This window comes from Pezoporus wallicus, unplaced genomic scaffold, assembly GCF_028554395.1.
Source record: "Pezoporus wallicus isolate ANWC-B61680 ecotype Strahan unplaced genomic scaffold, APGP_CSIRO_Pwel_v1 contig_8473, whole genome shotgun sequence".
In the NCBI taxonomy this organism is placed as follows: Eukaryota; Metazoa; Chordata; class Aves; order Psittaciformes; family Psittacidae; genus Pezoporus; species Pezoporus wallicus.
Window position 1 is genome coordinate 1,920,524 of NW_026635907.1, and position 17,525 is coordinate 1,938,048.

Here is a 17,525-nt window from a genome sequence, read left to right on the forward strand (position 1 = left end):
TGTATCTCCCAAACAAATTACCCAATGTGTGTCTCTTCTTTTGGGATGCAAAGATTCATTTTACCAATGAGAAAGCACAGGAAGCCCCAGAAGAAATGAATAGTAAAAAGAAAAAAAAATTACTGCACTGGAGTGAAGCAGCCTCCCCTGCAAATTTCTTGTAACATGTACTACTGGGTGCAAACTAAGTGGATGGCAGTGTCTGGTTCACTCACAACAGCTGGTAAGGCCAGATTGGACAGGGCCTTGAGCAACTTGGTGTAGTGGGAGGTGTTCCTTCCCTTGGCAGGGAGTTGGAACTAGATGATCTTAAGGTCCTTTCCAACTCAAACCAGTCTGTGATTCTATGACTTCACGAGCCTTGCTTATCAGCAATGCCAAGCTCACAGTCGCTATCAGATACTATGCTCTTAGGGGAAAAAAATTATCCAGTCTTTTGTTAAAAACACCTCCATCAAAAGAGAGGCACCCTGGGAATAAACATAGTGAGAATAACATCATTTCAGCTCACATAGATGATGAGGCTGTTTCCAAAGGGCTGAAGGAAGCGAATTCATAAAACTAGATTGGTTCTGGTTCAGCAACAAATCATTCACTCCAGCTCTTGGATGAATTTGTGGGTTTGCTTCTTTAAGCCATCACTGTAAAAGACTCCTAAAGGGAATTAAACTGTGGTTTGGATAGCCTAACTTGTTCCTTAAGCTTACTAGCTTTTCCTTTGTACTTTTTCCCATAATTCACTCAAGACTTTCCTTTCCATCCTCTTTTCTGCCTTTCCCAGTGATTTCACAATCTTACAAGCCTCTCATATATGCCACACATTGAATATTCCAAATTTCTCCAGCAAGCCAAGGTGGGCAGGTTAAAAAAAAAGAAGGAAAAATCCCCTTGAATTTCTCAAATAGCTGATAAAAAACAACTAAACAGTAGAAGATCACCAGGTCCTTCGTCCCAGTGTGATAACAGAATAGTGCCTCGAAAAACTACCTAGAAATGGGACAACCTGACCGGTTGCTGAACATGTCACACTGTGATGCACACTCCCAGGTCAGTGTTTTGAGAAGGAAGGATCCTGAGCTGTCTTGGATAAGAAGAATAACACTGGAGAGGTTGAGCTCAGGTATACCAAGAGTCCACTTTGAAGCCTTGAGCCTTTTTAAGTGGTAGAGGAGGAGAAAGGACAAAGTTAAAGGCGAATTAACAACAACAAAAAAATAGCAGCAGGGAACAGTACTTCTGGAGAGGCTGCTGGCAAGACACCAAGGACAGAGCAAGAGGAAAGGTGGAGAATTTGAGAGGGAACTTTCTTAATTTTTTCTCGGAGCTCACTGAGTGGGAGGAGAAACAAACTAATTAGTAATATCAGGACAGGAGCCATGCTAGCCTATATAAGCTGGTGGGGCATTTTCTTTCCCCCACTCTCTTTGCCTAGCTTGTCTTCTGTCCTAGCCAGCAAAGCAACTGCTACCCCTGAGCTCATCAGAGAGGTAAGAGCATTCTCTTAGTTCCTTTTAATGTACAGCAATGAAAGTGCACTCTCTTACTGACTCACCTGAATCTTTCTTCTCCCATAAAATGCCTAACAAACAGCATTTGAGAAGTCCTCCTGAGCAAGAGCAGCTAAGGCTCAAGGCATTCACTAAAGAGGTGGGGGAATGTCACAAGGATTCCAGTTACTGAGAATTTTCTAGCAGGGTGAGGATTTATTAGTAGGGCTTAGCCCAGTTTGCTGAATCTCTAAGAAAAGAATTAATAAAAGAATTAAAAAAAAATTAAAAAAAAAACCAACACAACGAACTTGTAACTCTTTAACATCTCCTTTTACTGCTTTTCTAGTCTGCAAAATTAAAAATGCCCAGATAGTAATAATGTAGAGTTAATGTGATAGTGTGTCTGGATTTCTTTGTCCCCGAGAGACAGATCTCTGAAAATTGAATTGCGAATGGGCTTAATGATTATTTGAATCTGAGGGATAAGCTTTCTTTTGAACTAATGCTTTGAAATGTCTCTTCTATGGGAAAACTTAAACTACCTTTTTGTTTTTTTCAGTGAGGTTCAGCTGCATTAGAATCTCTCTGTTTTGGGGAGTGTGCTTGTACAGGTGTGTGTTCCTATACATAACACAATATTACACTTGCAAGCTTTGCTAAACCACTGGTAATGTTACAAGGGCTATGCTAAGAATCTGGCCCTTTCCTCTGATTGTACTTGGATGCAGGAATTCCTCTAAAAACATTCTGCACAGAGAGCTGGCTGCCTGCGTGCTTCACAGCAACAATTCAGAGAATGTATGATTCAATGACTGTAATCGTGCAGTAGCAGTTCCTTGGAGAAACAAATGCCACACAATAACTTAAATCCCCTTGATTTACAGAATAACATTAATTTTATCAGGGAGAGAGTAAAATTCTAGAAAGAACATACTAGATAATTTTGCTGCATTTTCAGAGATAAAAGCCCAACTCTTAAAAACACAGGCATCAGCTTGGAATTAACTATTTCTTACCTAGGAGTATTAAAGCAATTAGCCAAATCAAAGCCTCTATTCCTTTCCAAGCTGCAAGCACAGCACTGCTCTTATCATGAATACCACATTACAAGCGTGTGACAGGGCTTATCTCTACTTCATCAGGTGAATAAAAGAGTAGTTGCAGGCCAGATGTTGCAGCACCAGCACAGAGTCTGCCTCGCTGCAGCTCTAACGAGGCATTACTGAGACGCAGTTTTAATAGGCATTACTGAGATTCCGTAGGTATGGCTTGACATGGAAGAAGTGTACGCAAGTGGAAGAGAAATTGATTTAAAGAGACATGAAGTTGCATAACACCAGTGCTTTGCTACAGGAACATTCATTAACTCTGAAAAGATGATTAAAAAAAAACAATAGATTAGCTTCTTGGTCCTGGGATGTTTTTGTTTTCATGAAATAAAAACATCTTTTTTATCTTTTCTATTCTCACAGGTTCCATTTCATAGCTGATACAAAAGCACTCAGATACTTTTAGCTGCAAAACTTTCCTTCTTGCTTATGTGAGGATGCCAGGGAGATATTATCCAACAGCACAAAGATAACTAGACAACTGAAGGCAGCAAATATCTGGAATTACTGGAGAAAAGCAGCAGTGATCCATGTCTAGCTGTCACTTTTCCACCATGGGAAAATAGTTTTAAGTAGCTCCTCTGCACTTGCAGCAGAGCACAAATCAGTCCTTGTACCACAGAGATGAAAACCACATTCAGACACACTGCTGCTCCTTCATCACACCAGTTACACGCTGGCATTGCATTTCCTACCAGACCCATGGAACACCTTTTCAGAACATACATGAGGTTAGGCATTGCACTTCAAGCTGTGTGTCTTAACACAGCTTTAGTTAAGAATCTGAGATAAAAAAGAAATGCTTTCCCAGGCAAATAGAAATAAGGACTAAAAACTAAAGTTAAAAATCCTGACCCCTGCAGAAGCTAAGCAATCTATTCCAACAGAACAGTCGTTTCACAATGTTTCCATTTCCTTTCTTCATGCAGTAAGAGACAAAAAAAAAGAAGCCCCCTTTGACTGAAAACTGTGTGTCAACTTAATTTCAACAGCAGGCCTTCAGAAGACCTGCTCTACTCTGGCCTTTATGCAGAACATGCACACTTCAGCTTCAATTACAGTACAGACATCACTGTCTTAAAATTCTCTGAACATCTCCATTATTCTGCGATGAGGAATCTTTTGTCTTCTGTCCTTTACAGAATCACAGAATCACAGAATCCTAAGGGTTGGAAGGGACCTCAAAAGATCATCTAGTCCAACCCTCCTGCAAGAGCAGGGTAACCTAGAGTACATCACACAGGAACTTGTCCAGGCGGGCCTTGAATATCTCCAATGTAGGAGACTCCACACCCCCCCTGGGCAACCTGTTCTTAAACAGTTGCTATTGTCTACTGCCTAAACAAGGTAATGTGTTAGCAGATCATTAATCTCAGCATATATGAAGCTACTGCTTCTTACAGTATCAAAAATTATTAAAACTGCTCAAAATATTCTATTTTGCTGCCAGTTTCTAAGTGGTGCAGTACTTAGAATCATACAGTCATGGACTGGTTTGGGTGGGAAGGGACCTTAAAAGTCATCCTGCCACGAGCAGGAACACCTTCCACTAGACCAGGTTCCTCCAAGCCTCCTCCAACCTGGTCTTGAACACTTCCAGGAGTAAGGCAACCACAGCTTCCATGGGTAAGAAATACTTCTTTATACTTTCTTTGGGCAGCTAAGTAGAAGTAACACAAACCCTCCATGCTCTGTGTTTGTGGATGGATGGGACAAGCCTCAGGACTGTGGCAATAGTTCAACCTCCACACACCAGAGGCAGACCTCTTGCAGCACTGGGATGTGAGTCAGGGTGGTCGTGAAGCCAATAGGGCTGGATCAGGGTCTATTACAGTGTCATAAAGGTCTCATCAGAAACCAAAGGTGCTCTTGGCCTACCCATTATGTATAGGGCTGTTCTGCAGGTGGTAAGAGTGTTCAATCGGTATTTCATTTCCCCTTACCATACATGAGTTGATAGGAAAGATGAACTGAATTTCATGTGAGATGTCTCTTTCTGGAGGCATACATTACGTGATAAACAGAGACATAATGAACATGACCCATGCTACTGGCAAGGAGGTAACCATGATTACCCCACAACCGCTGTAATTTTGAGTATTCTGTAAGAGCATACACACAGGGCATTAGCACAGCCTTGATGGAGGGTAAAGTTCAAACCAGGTTGGTGGAAGTGATTTACCTGGTCACCTGGTCTTTTTGCTGTCCCAGTTGCATCAAGACAACTTAATTTCTTCCAATGAATACCCAGAGCAAAGGAGTTCTGTGCTCTCAAATTTGCACCATGCAGGACTGCCTGAAGTATGCACTTAAACACCTTTCCACACCAAGGCAATTCATCAAGTTTTGATGAATTAAGGCCTCCAACTTGACCAGTTTTCCTTTCCACTGTGCAAATGGACCAGGTGGTGACTCCAATATTTCTTTACATGCCCATTACATCCCACACTGAAGAGTCCTGCAGTGCAAACAGCTCCTCAATCAGCAGGCAGGGGAAACATACTGGGCATGCTAGCACAGGACACACAGCATCACTCAGCAAGTGCAAGAGCCCTTGACTTTATGGATCAGCAACAGAGAAAGCCTAAGAAGTCGTATAAAGATTCTTTAAATTGAAAATGTAAATGCATTTTCACGAAAAATGAAGAGTACTTATCTTGACTGGAAATTTTGATTTAACTGAAAGTGCATCAAATTCACTTATTCCATTATTTCAAAATAAAATATGAGAAAATTGAAGGTTAATGAATCAAGGTAATGAATTATAACTGAGCAGAAAAAAGCCTTCCAGCACAGAGACACCGTCCCTAACAACACTTTCATCCTTTTTTTTTTTTTCCTTTAGTTAAGCTCCTTTTGCTTTTGTGTCCTACACAAAGTCAAATTCAACAGTCCTCCAAGTACTGGTCCTGTCTTCTACCTCTTTCAGTGGAACCTACCCTTGCACTAGCTGAACCCTTGCAGGCAGCAGAAAATGTGTATTTATAATTTGTGCAAATACTTACTCTTTCCTGAAACATCACCATCAGACCCTGATAACATACAGTAAGAAACCAGCCAGGATGTACAATAACCAATCATTCCCCCATGTGGACTCAGAGCTGCTTTATGACAATTTTGGATCTGCAAGTGTAATGCCCAGGGCTGAGGCTGCTTTAGCTTGAGTACTCAGCACCTGCATTTCTGAAGTATGGATTCTCTTTCCCAGCTGCCAAAAAAGCTTTTACTGAAGTTGGAAGCAAGTCAAGGACTAATTCCAATAATTAGAATCATAGAATCATAGAATAGTTAGGATTGGAAAGGACCTTAGGATCATCAAGTTCCAACCCCCCTGCCATGGGCAGGAACACCTCACACTAAACCATATCACCCAAGGCTCTGTCCAACCTGGCCTTGAACACTGCCAGGGATGGAGCATTCACAGCTTCCCTGGGCAACCCATTCCAGTGCCTCACCACCCTTACAATAAAGAACTTCTTCCTTATATCCAATCTGAACTTCCCCTGTTTAAGTTTTAACCTGTTACCCCTTGTCCTATCACTACAGTCCCTAATGTATAGTTTGTGTCATCCTATTTAGACTATTAACTCCAAAACTGAATTCTTGAACAAGCTGCTACTCACCAGTGAGACCTGAAGCAGCTCTGTTTTTGTATTCACTCAACAACACACCTTGTCACATGTATCCTTTGTCTTGACAATTACTAAGAATTAGACCTACTCTTCAGGAAACAGTACATTCCAGAGAAAGGTTTGGCTGGTTTAAATTTTCTGGTTTCATATTGAGAATTGGTCTTCAGACAAATAATAAATTGGCTATAGGACATGGTTTTTAAAATTCAGTATTTATAGCTGGTGAAAGTCTGTCATCCATGTGCCTGAATTAAGCTGTGTAGACCTTCATGAGTTGCCAAAAGGTATTCCAGCAGCTCCTAATCCAAAGGACGTGACTCTCATAGGGGATCCTGTCTCTGCCAGCCTTGTGCGGATTTCCTAAACACCTTAGTTAGCCCTAGACACCTCTGTTTAGCCTATAATGCTCCCCTACCTTGTTTAAGTCTTGATATAGTGCCTGCTAAATATAATAAGAGTCTTTTATTTAGTCCCTGAGGATTTCTTATTTACATGTGGTCACCTACCTTGTCTTAAGCTAAAGAACAATGGCCAGTTGTCCTGGTTTTGGCTGAAATAGAGTTATTTTTCTTCCTAGTAGCTGGTGCAGTGCTGTGTTTAGGCTTTAATCTGAGAACAATGCTGATAACACGTCAATGTTTTAGTTGTTGTTCAGTAACACTTACCCTGATCAAGGACTTTTCCGTCTCTCATGCTCTGCCAGTGGTGAGGTGAACGGAAAGCTGGGAGGAAGCAGAGGCAGGACACCTGACCTGAAATAGCCAAAGGGGTATTCCACACCACAGCATGTCATGCCCAGTATATAAACTGGGGGGAGTTACCCAGAAGGGTCTGATCGCTGCTCGGGTCGGGCTGGGCATCAGTCAGCAAGTGGTGAGCAATTGTATTGTGCATCACTTTTTTATTCCTTCCTTTCTCTCTCTCTCTCTTTATTTCCTACTATTATTATATCATATTTTGCTCTCATTTAAATTATTAAACTGGTCTTAGTTCAACCCATGGTTTTTTTTTTGTATTTTGTCCCAATTCTCCTCCCCATCCCCCTGTGGACTGGGGTGGGGAATGAGCGAGCAGCTGTATGATATTTATCTGAGGAAAGCAAACACTCTGAATTTGGCCTACAATCTCCTAAATCAGTGCTGGGTACTTCTAAACATGGGACAGCTGAAAGTACAATTCAGTAAAGAAAAATTTATTGTACATATGCACGCGAATAATGAAGTAAGATGCCATGAAAAACGCTCTAGCTAAACCATGCTCATGGGAAAGGTAAAGGTGATCCCAACAGGGACAGTATAGAGACCTATAAACCTAACTTTAGGTAGCTATCATTGGTGGCTGATGGATAAATTCAAACTGGAAATATGCGTTAAGCAGCAGAGGAAACTTAATCACTGAAGCAGCTTCCTAGATGTGGTGGACTTTTACGGAGTTGGATCTACAGGTAAGTTTCAGCTCCTGTGAAGCCACTGTCCTCTGATGCCACCTTGCTCTTCTTGAAGTCACCCCTTAAATCAAGAACTTCTTGATTTCTAGAACACATTGTGTAGCTGAGCACGCTGTTAAAATCAGGTAAAAGACAATTAACTGAAGGCTCAGTGGTTTCTTGTGGTGTTCAAATCCATGACTGCATGGAAGCCTGGAAGGATAGAGAAGGGTCCCAAAAGCACATGAAAAGGGATGTGAGAATCAGATGTTCAAAGTAAGGACCTTCCTTTTTCTGGCTTCAAAATAAATCATGATGAGTGAATAAACAGGGAACAGTAAAAAGCATTGTAATGAACTGCCTTTTTTTTTTCCCCCATTTAATTTTAACAAAGGGTTGGAATATCAACATGGAAAACAGTGTCGATATCAAGATAGAAAACAAGGGGGAAAGAAACCCAGTAAAGCAGAATCCACTGATCAAAGCTGGGAAGAGGTTCTGCGGAGGTGTTGGGTACCTCACTGGAGACATGAAGGAATTTGGAGCCTGGCTGAAAGGTAAAGCTTCTTTGTTGTGACTAATTAGGAGATTCCAAAGAAGAATTACATCAAAGGAGTAATAACTAACTTCTCAGTAATGTGATTCAAGTCATACTAGTGCAGAAACAACCTCTGCCTTGATTTATTTCCATTTTGTGGGGAAAAAAATCAGTTTTGTGTAGAGATACGCACACTGCTTAAATCTTGAGGATGACTGAGATGATATTTACCTCCCAACATGCCATGTACAAAGGAAATTTAATCCCACAAAACATACCCTGGGATGGTTAGTTTTTGTTCTGCCATTCTTCATAAGACTCCCTGTCTTTTCAGCTGAGCAGTTTCTGTCAAGACTAATGCCACTGTGAAGTTAAATTGCATATAGGTAGGTGTTCTTGGTCCCCTTAATAAATCAGTAATGGGATACACACATGATTTGCCATCTGAGGCGCAGATATAAATTAGCTGGTTCACATGAATCTGGTCCAGGGTACTTTATAACATGGGACTCTGGCAACCATACAGTTCATCTCAGCTTTCCAGCTGTAAGATTTCACTACAGACCATAATAAATCCCAGTCAGATTTTACTGTCTTGTTGATTCATTGCTTCAGTTGTGCTGCCAAGTTCCACCACCAAACCTCTTCCTGAGTTTCAAAAAATCAATTCCAAATCAGGACCACCTGCATATTTGGTTGGTTTGTTTTTTCTATTACTATTTAACTTGATCTTTTACAGATAAAACTCTCATGATCCAGTTTGTTGACTGGGTGCTGCGTGCGATATCCCAGGTGATGTTTATCAACAATCCCATCAGTGGGATCATCATCGTTGCTGGCTTCCTGATGCAGAACCCATGGTGGACACTCACAGGCTGTTTAGGAACTGTTGTCTCCACTTTAACAGCACTTATTCTGGGTCAGGATAGGTAAGTCCATCATTTTCCCTTTCAAATATAGACTGTCACTTCAGTGCTGATTTATGTGTTAAAAAGCAACATGGAGTAAAAGTACGTATCTAGCATTCCTGGCTAATAATCTGGTCTTGTAGGATCAGACAAATCTACCTTATCAGCTGCATCTGGTACAAAAGGACACTGGATATAATTGCAGAAAAGGTAGTTGCTGACAGGACAAGGGAATCAAGAATGGGAAATCAAAGTTCAGTTGTATGACATCCTTGTCTCTAAATTGGAAGGACATCAATTTGACAGATGGACTGCTTTGTTGATAAAGAACTGGCTGGACAGTCGCACACAAAGAGTTCTGGTCAACAGCTCCATGTCCAGTTGGAGACCAGTAACGAGGGTTTTCCCAGGGATCGGTGTGGGGACCGGTCTTGTTCAAAATCTTTGTCAGTGACATGGACAGTGGGATTGAGAGCACCCTCAGCAAGTTTGCCGATGACGCCAAACTGTGTGGTTCGGTTGATACCCTGGAGGGAAGGAATGCCATTCAGAAGGACCTTGACATGCTTGTGAGGTGGGTTGGTGCCAACTTTATGAAGTTTAACCTTGCCAAGTGCAAGGTCCTACACCTGGGTTGGAGCAATCCCAGGCACAGCTACAGGTTGGGCAGAGAAGAGATTCAGAGCAGCCCTGGGGAGAAGGACGTGTGGGTGTTGGTCGATGAGAAATTTAACATGAGCCGGTAGTGTGTGCTCGCAGCCCGGAAACCGTACCCTGGGCTGCATTAAAAGGAGCATGATCAGCAGGTTGAAGGAGGTGATCCTGCCCTGCTACTCTGCCTTCATGAGACCTCACTTGGAGTATTGTGTACAGTTCTGGTTCCTCAACATAAAAAGGACGTGGAACTGCTGGAACAAGTCCAGAGGAGGGCCACGAGGATGATCAGGGGACTGGAGTACCTCCTGTATGAAGACAGGTTGAGAAAGTTGAGGCTGTTCAGCCTGCAGAAGACAAGGCTGGTTGGAGACCTCATAGCAGCCTTCCAGTATCTGAAGGGGGCTATAAGGATGCTAAGGAAGGACTCTTCATTAGGGACTGTAGTGATAGGACAAGAGGTAATGGGTTAAAACTTAAACAGGGGAAGTTTAGATTGGATATCAGGAAGAAGTTCTTTACTGTGTGCTGAGGTTGCCCAGGGAAGTTGTGAATGCTCCATCCCTGGCAGTGTTCAAGGCCAGGTTGGACAGAGCCTTGGGTGACATGGTTTAGTGTGAGATGTCCCTGCCCATGACAGGGATGTTGGAACTAGATGATCTTAAGGTCCTTTCCAACCCTAACTATTCTATGATTCTGTGATTCTATGTCTGTTGGCAGATCTTCATTACAGACAGTCCAGGGAGGGAGGGCTTGATGAGAAAACTGGGAGTAGGGATTGATGTGAGCAAAGCATCTGTGAAAGATATGATTTTAAGATACTTGTTCCCTTCACACAGATCAGCCGTAGCAGCAGGCCTGTATGGCTACAATGGGCTCTTGGTGGGATTGCTCATGGCTGTCTTCTCTGATAAGGGAGACTACCACTGGTGGCTTCTGCTGCCTGTAACACTGGTGTCCATGATGTGGTAAGTTACATGACTCATCTGCTTCTTACTCCAGCCCCAGAGCCCTCACACTGTGACTGAATTGTTGTGGTTTTAAGCACTATGCAGACTACAGTGGAAAAGAAACAAAACTGGCAGATGTGTGCTACTAAATCTGTAGCATTATGTTAAAATCAAATATAACCAGGAAACAAAGAAAACACCACATAATCACAAATAAACCCAATGGGGAAAAGGAAAATTGATGGCTGATTGTGTGTAATCCAATGCCCTAAATGTTAGCCATGCTATTGTGATGAGCCCATTCATTTTTATTTCAAGAGGAACATTATTTTAACAGGGGAGATTTAGCATAACTTTGATGTGAGCCTTTCTTTTTGATCCATAAACTTCAATAAGGACACACCGTTCACTCAGACCTGGCTTGGGTGTCCTAAATTCAGTCTACTCCAAGTGCTATAGAAAAAAAAAGTAAACACTGCAACTGAGCTAGGAATAATTTCATTAAATCACTGGATCTCGCACAAGAGTAGAGGATCTTGTCTCCTTCATGGTCACCAAACTCTCCACATTCATAGCATATATACGTAATATGTATTTGGTGCAATAAGTAAATATTGCACCAAATTCACCCCATATATTAAATAACACCACTGAAACCTGCACATTGATAATTGCATGGGGAAGGGTAGGAAATTAATTTACTGAATGACCCCAGAATACCTCTGATTTTATCAGAAAGATAGAAGAAATTAAACAGCTTAAAAAAAAAAACAAAATAAAGTGAATTTCCTGCATGGTGGTTTTTGTTTGGGTTTGGTTTGTTTTTTGTTTTTTGTTGAAGTTGGGATTTTTGCCTAGCTGAAAAGCTCCTAGTAAGACCATATGTTCTTCTTTCAGCCCTGTTTTCACCAGTGCTTTAGGGTCAGTCTTCTCTAAGTGGGATCTGCCTGTTCTCACCTTGCCTTTCAACTTGGCCTTGACTCTCTACCTGGCTGCATCAGGACCACATAACCTCTTCTTCCCTACAATTGTCATTCAGCCTGCAACAGCAACACCAAACATCACTTGGACAGATGCTGAACTGCCAATGGTAAGATGTCAAATATAACATCCTCCTCCATTTACAAAGAAACCACTACAGAATGGTATTATCTTGCTTTATATTGCTACAGTATGGCCTGCCAATACAAAATTGCATTTATAAGATAGCTATTACCCAAATAATAATAATATTATAAACCCAATAAAGGTTTACTTTAGGAATTGGCATTCTTGATATCCTGAAAATGAGAATGTTTCATTTCTGTCACCTTTCATTTGCAATTACATCTAAATATATATATTATGATTTTCAAAGAGGCTGCAGAATCTAATTACCCATTACTGTGTATACACTGATCAGCACCCCATAGCTAAGGTTTGCTGAGACTACCAGTTAACTCACAGATTAATTTTAGTTTTCCATGTACAGAGTGGTGTGTTTTTAAAATTTCATCTTTCTGATTAGAAACTAGGAAGCAGATATTTCTATGGAAGAATGATTACAAACTTGGGTGCAGGCACACGTTCACATATTTTAAGTTAATATTCAAGTAGGATTTTTCCAAAGGAACATTTTACTCTTCATAAACAATATAGATACTAGAGTAATAGCTTTCCTCCATGGCTCAGCAGATTATTTTGAGGTGTTCCCAGGGAGTGATAAAGAAAAGGAAGTTAATTGACACTAAATGTCAATCCCCACAAGTGACATTTCTCAAAGAACGTTTACCATGATGAAGCAGACTGTTCCACACTGACATTTTGAAGAAAAGTGTCTTGAAACCATTGCTAAGAAGTGAACAAGTTGAGCTCTGTCCCATCAACCCAGCAACTCCCATTCATATTCCCAGTGAGTCCCAACAGAGTTTCAGGTATATATGTAGATCAGGTACGTAGCCTAACCTGAGTGAAGTCTTCTAACTCTAGCCAAGTCATTATTGGCCATTTTACCTTTGGATCTCCCCACTCAGAGAAATCATAGAATTAAGTAGGTTGTAAAAGATCTTTAACATCATTGAGTCCAACCTTTACCCCAGCACCTTTACCGAGGCCACCACTAAACCATGTCACTAAGGGCCTCATTTACACAGTTTTTTGAATACTTCCCAGGGATTCTGGTGATTCCACCATTTCCTGTTCCAACTCCTGATCACCCTCCATCTTGAGAAGAGTGTCTTCTCAAAGGCATCATCTCCCTGAGCGCTTCCATTTCCTAGATTCACAGCAGGCAAAAAGCGTCAAAGCCAGCAGCATGCATAAAAGTGATGAGCAAACCCTTTCACAAAAGACATTTACCTTTGATATTAGAGCAAAAAACCTGGCAGAGGAGCTTATGGATAGGGAGCAAGGCACGACTCGTTTTCATTCAAGGGGGAAACCCTATGGAAATGCCCTGCTGCCTCCTGAGCAATGTCCAAACTTTCCACTTACAGTCCATAAAGCCAGACTGCATCCAACATGAACCTGGCCAAGAAAAATAAATATTAAAAAAAAAAATAATTAAGCCAATAAGGAGCTCACTTTTTTCCTAATTTTTTTTTTTTTTTTCATTTCTGCAGCTCCTGCAATCCATTCCAGTTGGAGTGGGTCAGGTTTATGGTTGTGACAACCCCTGGACTGGGGGAATCTTCCTGATTGCTTTATTTATCTCTTCTCCTCTTACTTGTCTGCATGCAGCAGTTGGATCAGCAGTGGGGATGCTGGCAGGTAAGAATTTGACATGTGTCACTGATTTTATAAAAGCATGGAGAATAAAAGATGAACCACAACGATACAGTCACAAATGTTCCTGCTTGAAAAAAAATACACATAAGCTTCTGTCTTAAGAATTCTTCTGATTGATTTCCCCACTCCCTACCTCATTTTATGATGGTGGAAACCTTCATAACATTTGGTGGCTGAAAATTGGTGGACTTACTGATGGAGGAAATCTTCAGACTAAAGAAGCATATTTTTGGCTAAAATTAATTTTTATCGTGAAATACTTCATTTCTGGATATATACTGACAGGTTTAGGAGCAGCTTACTAAAAATGATTGCCATAAATCTGAATGTGCAGGCTTTAAGGATACATTTAAGGTTCACATGTACACTCATTCACTCATGTATATTCTGAAATTGCATAGCCAAATTCAGGTCAGTATCACCTGGGAAATGCTGTCCTGATTGTATTAGATTAAAGTGTCTTTAGTCTTAGACTTAGCAACAAAACTACTAATGGGAACTTCATGTATGTATGCTGGCTAGAGCCCTTAAAAAGCTGGATTCATGCCATTTTTCAGCATCTTTTATCTCTTTGGCCAAGGAATGACACATCTTTGATTTATTTTCCAGCACTGAGCTTAGCAACACCTTTTAGCAAAATCTGCTCTGGCCTGTGGGGCTACAACAGCTCCCTTTCATGCATTGCCATTGGAGGCATGTTCTACGCTTTCACGTGGCAGACACATTTGCTGGCAATTGCCTGTGGTACGTACCCTATGGATATTCTCTACTGCCCTATTTCCTTAAAAGATGCACTTATACAAGAGGGGGGATGAAGCCTGGGGACCACCTCAAGACAGGCAGATGGAGTTAGGGAAGACTGATGAATGATGGAGTCAGATGGTGGAGCCTTTGCTCTAATGTACCGTGACAAAATAAAAGCAGTGCTTTCTCTTCCAGCCAAGAGTTGTGTTTAAAATGAGAGATGCAATCAGTAGATGCTGATTAAATAAGGTCTTTGAAATTAGATGCTTAATTTTGAGGCATTGATTGTGTTTGTTCAACATTGCTGGATGAATTGTATTGTTTTTTCGAGGCATAGCTAGCAGCTTAAATTCCTTCTTTGGAGGAGAACATACCTAAACTTTGAGAAAACTGGAGCTCAAGATCAGCCTGCATGTGTAGTTAGACAATAAAGTTTCCCAGTCTTGTGAAATAGATACCAAAGCCATGAGTTAGGCAACAGAGAATGATTGAAAAACTATTTATAAGGCAATTTCATATGAAATTTCAATATCACAGTGAGCTGGGAATGAAACTATTGCTCATTCAGTGCTCATATAAAAAAGATTAGCTTTGTATTTCATTGACCCACCTTCTAGCCCTAGAAGCAGGAGAGATGGGGGTGGAATGGTTATTTTCCTATTTAACCCAATCTAACAAGCTACACACTTTCCACGTCAGTGCATTTTTCAAAAGCCTCTGTTTTTATAGTCACATTTGTCATCACTCCAGTTCTTTTGTTTTGCCCTTTCCTTGAGCTTCAGGTTGAGGGAGGCACAGTGCAAAGGTAAGAGCTTTTAAGAGGGGGCTTATCCCCAGGTATGGTCATAGACATGGTTGAGCTACCTAAGGTAGTGTGAGAGATGTTTGTCTTTGCTGCTCTACTCCATGAGAATCTGAACTCACCAGGAACTACCCTATTCCTTTTCACAGCGCTCTTCAGTGCCTACCTGGGAGCAGCAGTAACTAACATGTTGTCTGTGGTAAGTAATGTAACAGCTGAGGCCTTGCTCCCAACAATAGATTTGAACACAGTGTATTTTCCTGACTTGTCAGGCAGAACACCAAGACATGGAGAACCACTGAGTTAAAGGCAGAATTAATCCAAGAGAGGGGACACCATCTGCCCATGGCTTTGGTGTGTTTCTCACTGATACAGGCCACTTACAACTTTTCTCCTTGGAACTTCTATGAACTTGAATGGCTCAGCCCACAACACCTCCAAGATAATTACATATCATTTGTGCCTGAGGTGATTGAGAAAAGGGCCCTCCACATGTGTAAAGAAACCTCAAATTTGGTTTAATTGCTCTGCCCATGTGCAAAAAGGCATCCAGTACAATTGCCCAGGGAAAAGCTGAATGTCTCTGGTATATGCTCCAATATTAACTCCATCCAAGACCACTGCAGATGCACAAAGAGAAAGCAGCCTTCTCACCACAGCTGGTAGATGTTGCAGGTTAATGCACAGTGTCAAGATCCCATGGAGAAATATTGTCTCCCCAGGGAAGAGATCCCATGCAAAACCAAGTCAAAAATTCCTTGAGAAAGCTTTTTTCCAAGCTACCTGGCTCTGAGTTTTGTTCAAGGTTTGACGGATCAAATGAAAGACGCACACACAGTAAATAGATGGTTTTTATTTTTCTTTGCAGTTTGGGGTACCATCAGGAACCTGGGCTTTTTGCTTGTCTGCACTGACCTTCCTGTTAATAACCACAAACAACTCTGCCATCTACAAGCTGCCACTCTCCAAAGTCACCTATCCAGAAGCCAATCGAGTTTATTACCTGAAGATGAAGAAACATCAGAGATCTTGTTGTAATGTATGAAAACCCAAGAGAGATACTTTGCAGATTTTAAGGCAAGAGTACAACGTGTTTCCCCAAAAAAAAAAAAAAAAAAAAGTAATTTGCTTGCTAAAAAATCAAAAGACTAAAAAGAATCACCCCCTTCTGAGTAGAGAGACTTTTTCCACTGCATTCGTTTTATCCTTAGTATGTAAGGGACTGTGCTGTGCTGGAAGAGCCTTTCCCAAGACTAATCTGTAATGATTTAAAAGCACATACTTGAATTTTAAGCAGTGGGGAATTGATAGAAATTCAAAAGAAAAATGGGTTTATGAAATCTGAGTCATAGCAATCAGACACAAAGCAATAAAGAGCAAAGTATCTCTCAGCATTTAATTAATGGCTAAAATCAGTTTATGACAGCAATCAGGTATGTCTTAGAAAGCTTCTTAGTAGCAGATAAGTGGAATAAAGAGTATCCTTTGCTAAGCAGAAAATAGGTAGTGAAAAATTCTACTTGGAGGATCTCTCAAGCCCAAGTGGAGAGACATGATGTAGCAGTAATCATCATACATAGGATGGACTCAGATAAATTTCAGGCAGCATTGCTAATACTTGCAAGACTAGTGGTAAGGAAATCACAATAATGGCATAGAGGGGATGTCTGTCAGCCCCAGCTTTTGCATGTTTTAGTTTGTACTAGGCTCTAATATCTCATGAAAAAAAAAAAAGTTTCAGGCCTACCCAGTTGCAGAGAAAAGTAGCAAATGCCAGTGAAAAGAATATTTTTCTACCAAAAAAAAAAAAAAAAAAACCACCCACCAAGTTTCATGAGTTTATGTTACTCTAACAATTTTTCTTAATACTTGAACTTGGTCATGGGTTAGCAAAGCAAGGGACAGCTGCAAAGGCATTGCTGTCCCTTTCCTAATCAATAGAATGGCTGTGTTCAGCCTGTGCACAAGTAGAACTAATTTGAACTCATCTTTTCCACCTCTCTCACCCACATCATCTGCTTCTACCCACAAATACCAAACAACAAAATTCTTCCCCATCCCAGCCTGCTGCTGAAGTTGCTTCTCTGCCATTTTTCTCCTGCAATAAGAAGGGGATGTTTGGGGGACGAGTGGACTTAGCAGAGGTCTGCAGCTGATTAGCCTTGTGCCATGTTGGTGTTGGTCGATGAGAAAATGAACATGAGCCGGCAGTGTGCCCTCGCAGCCCAGAAAGCCAACCCTATTCTGGGCTGCATCAAAAGGAGCGTGACCAGTAGATCAAAGGAGGTGATCCTGCCCCTCTACCCTGCTCTTGTGAGTGAATACACTTGGAGTATTGTGTACAGTTCTGGTGTCCTCAACATAAAAAGGACATGGAACTGTTGGAACAAGTCCAGAGGAGGCCACGAGGATGACCAGGGGACTGGAGCACCTCCCGTATGAAGATAGGTTGAGAAAGTTGGGGCCTGGAGAAGAGAAGGCTGCATGGAGACCTCAGAGCAGCCTT

At 41.3% G+C, this 17,525-nt stretch overlaps 1 protein-coding gene across 2 annotated transcripts; it reads left to right on the plus strand.

Moving 5' to 3' along the window:
- The first annotated feature begins 1,341 nt into the window (after window positions 1–1,341).
- Window positions 1,342–16,116, plus strand: LOC130593435 (urea transporter 2-like). 2 transcript variants are annotated; one of them, XM_057398583.1, is made up of 10 exons: window positions 1,380–1,487; window positions 6,935–7,104; window positions 8,052–8,214; window positions 8,935–9,124; window positions 10,597–10,725; window positions 11,605–11,797; window positions 13,308–13,455; window positions 14,083–14,217; window positions 15,169–15,218; window positions 15,888–16,116. In XM_057398583.1, exons 2-10 carry the CDS (start codon window positions 7,018–7,020, stop codon window positions 16,062–16,064), a joined length of 1,272 nt encoding a protein of 423 aa, XP_057254566.1. In that variant the 5' UTR covers window positions 1,380–1,487; window positions 6,935–7,017; the 3' UTR covers window positions 16,065–16,116. The 2 variants fall into 2 exon arrangements, with proteins under 2 accessions (XP_057254565.1, XP_057254566.1); XM_057398582.1 differs by lacking the exon at window positions 6,935–7,104 and having other exon boundaries at window positions 1,342–1,487.
- Window positions 16,117–17,525: the final 1,409 nt, after the last annotated feature.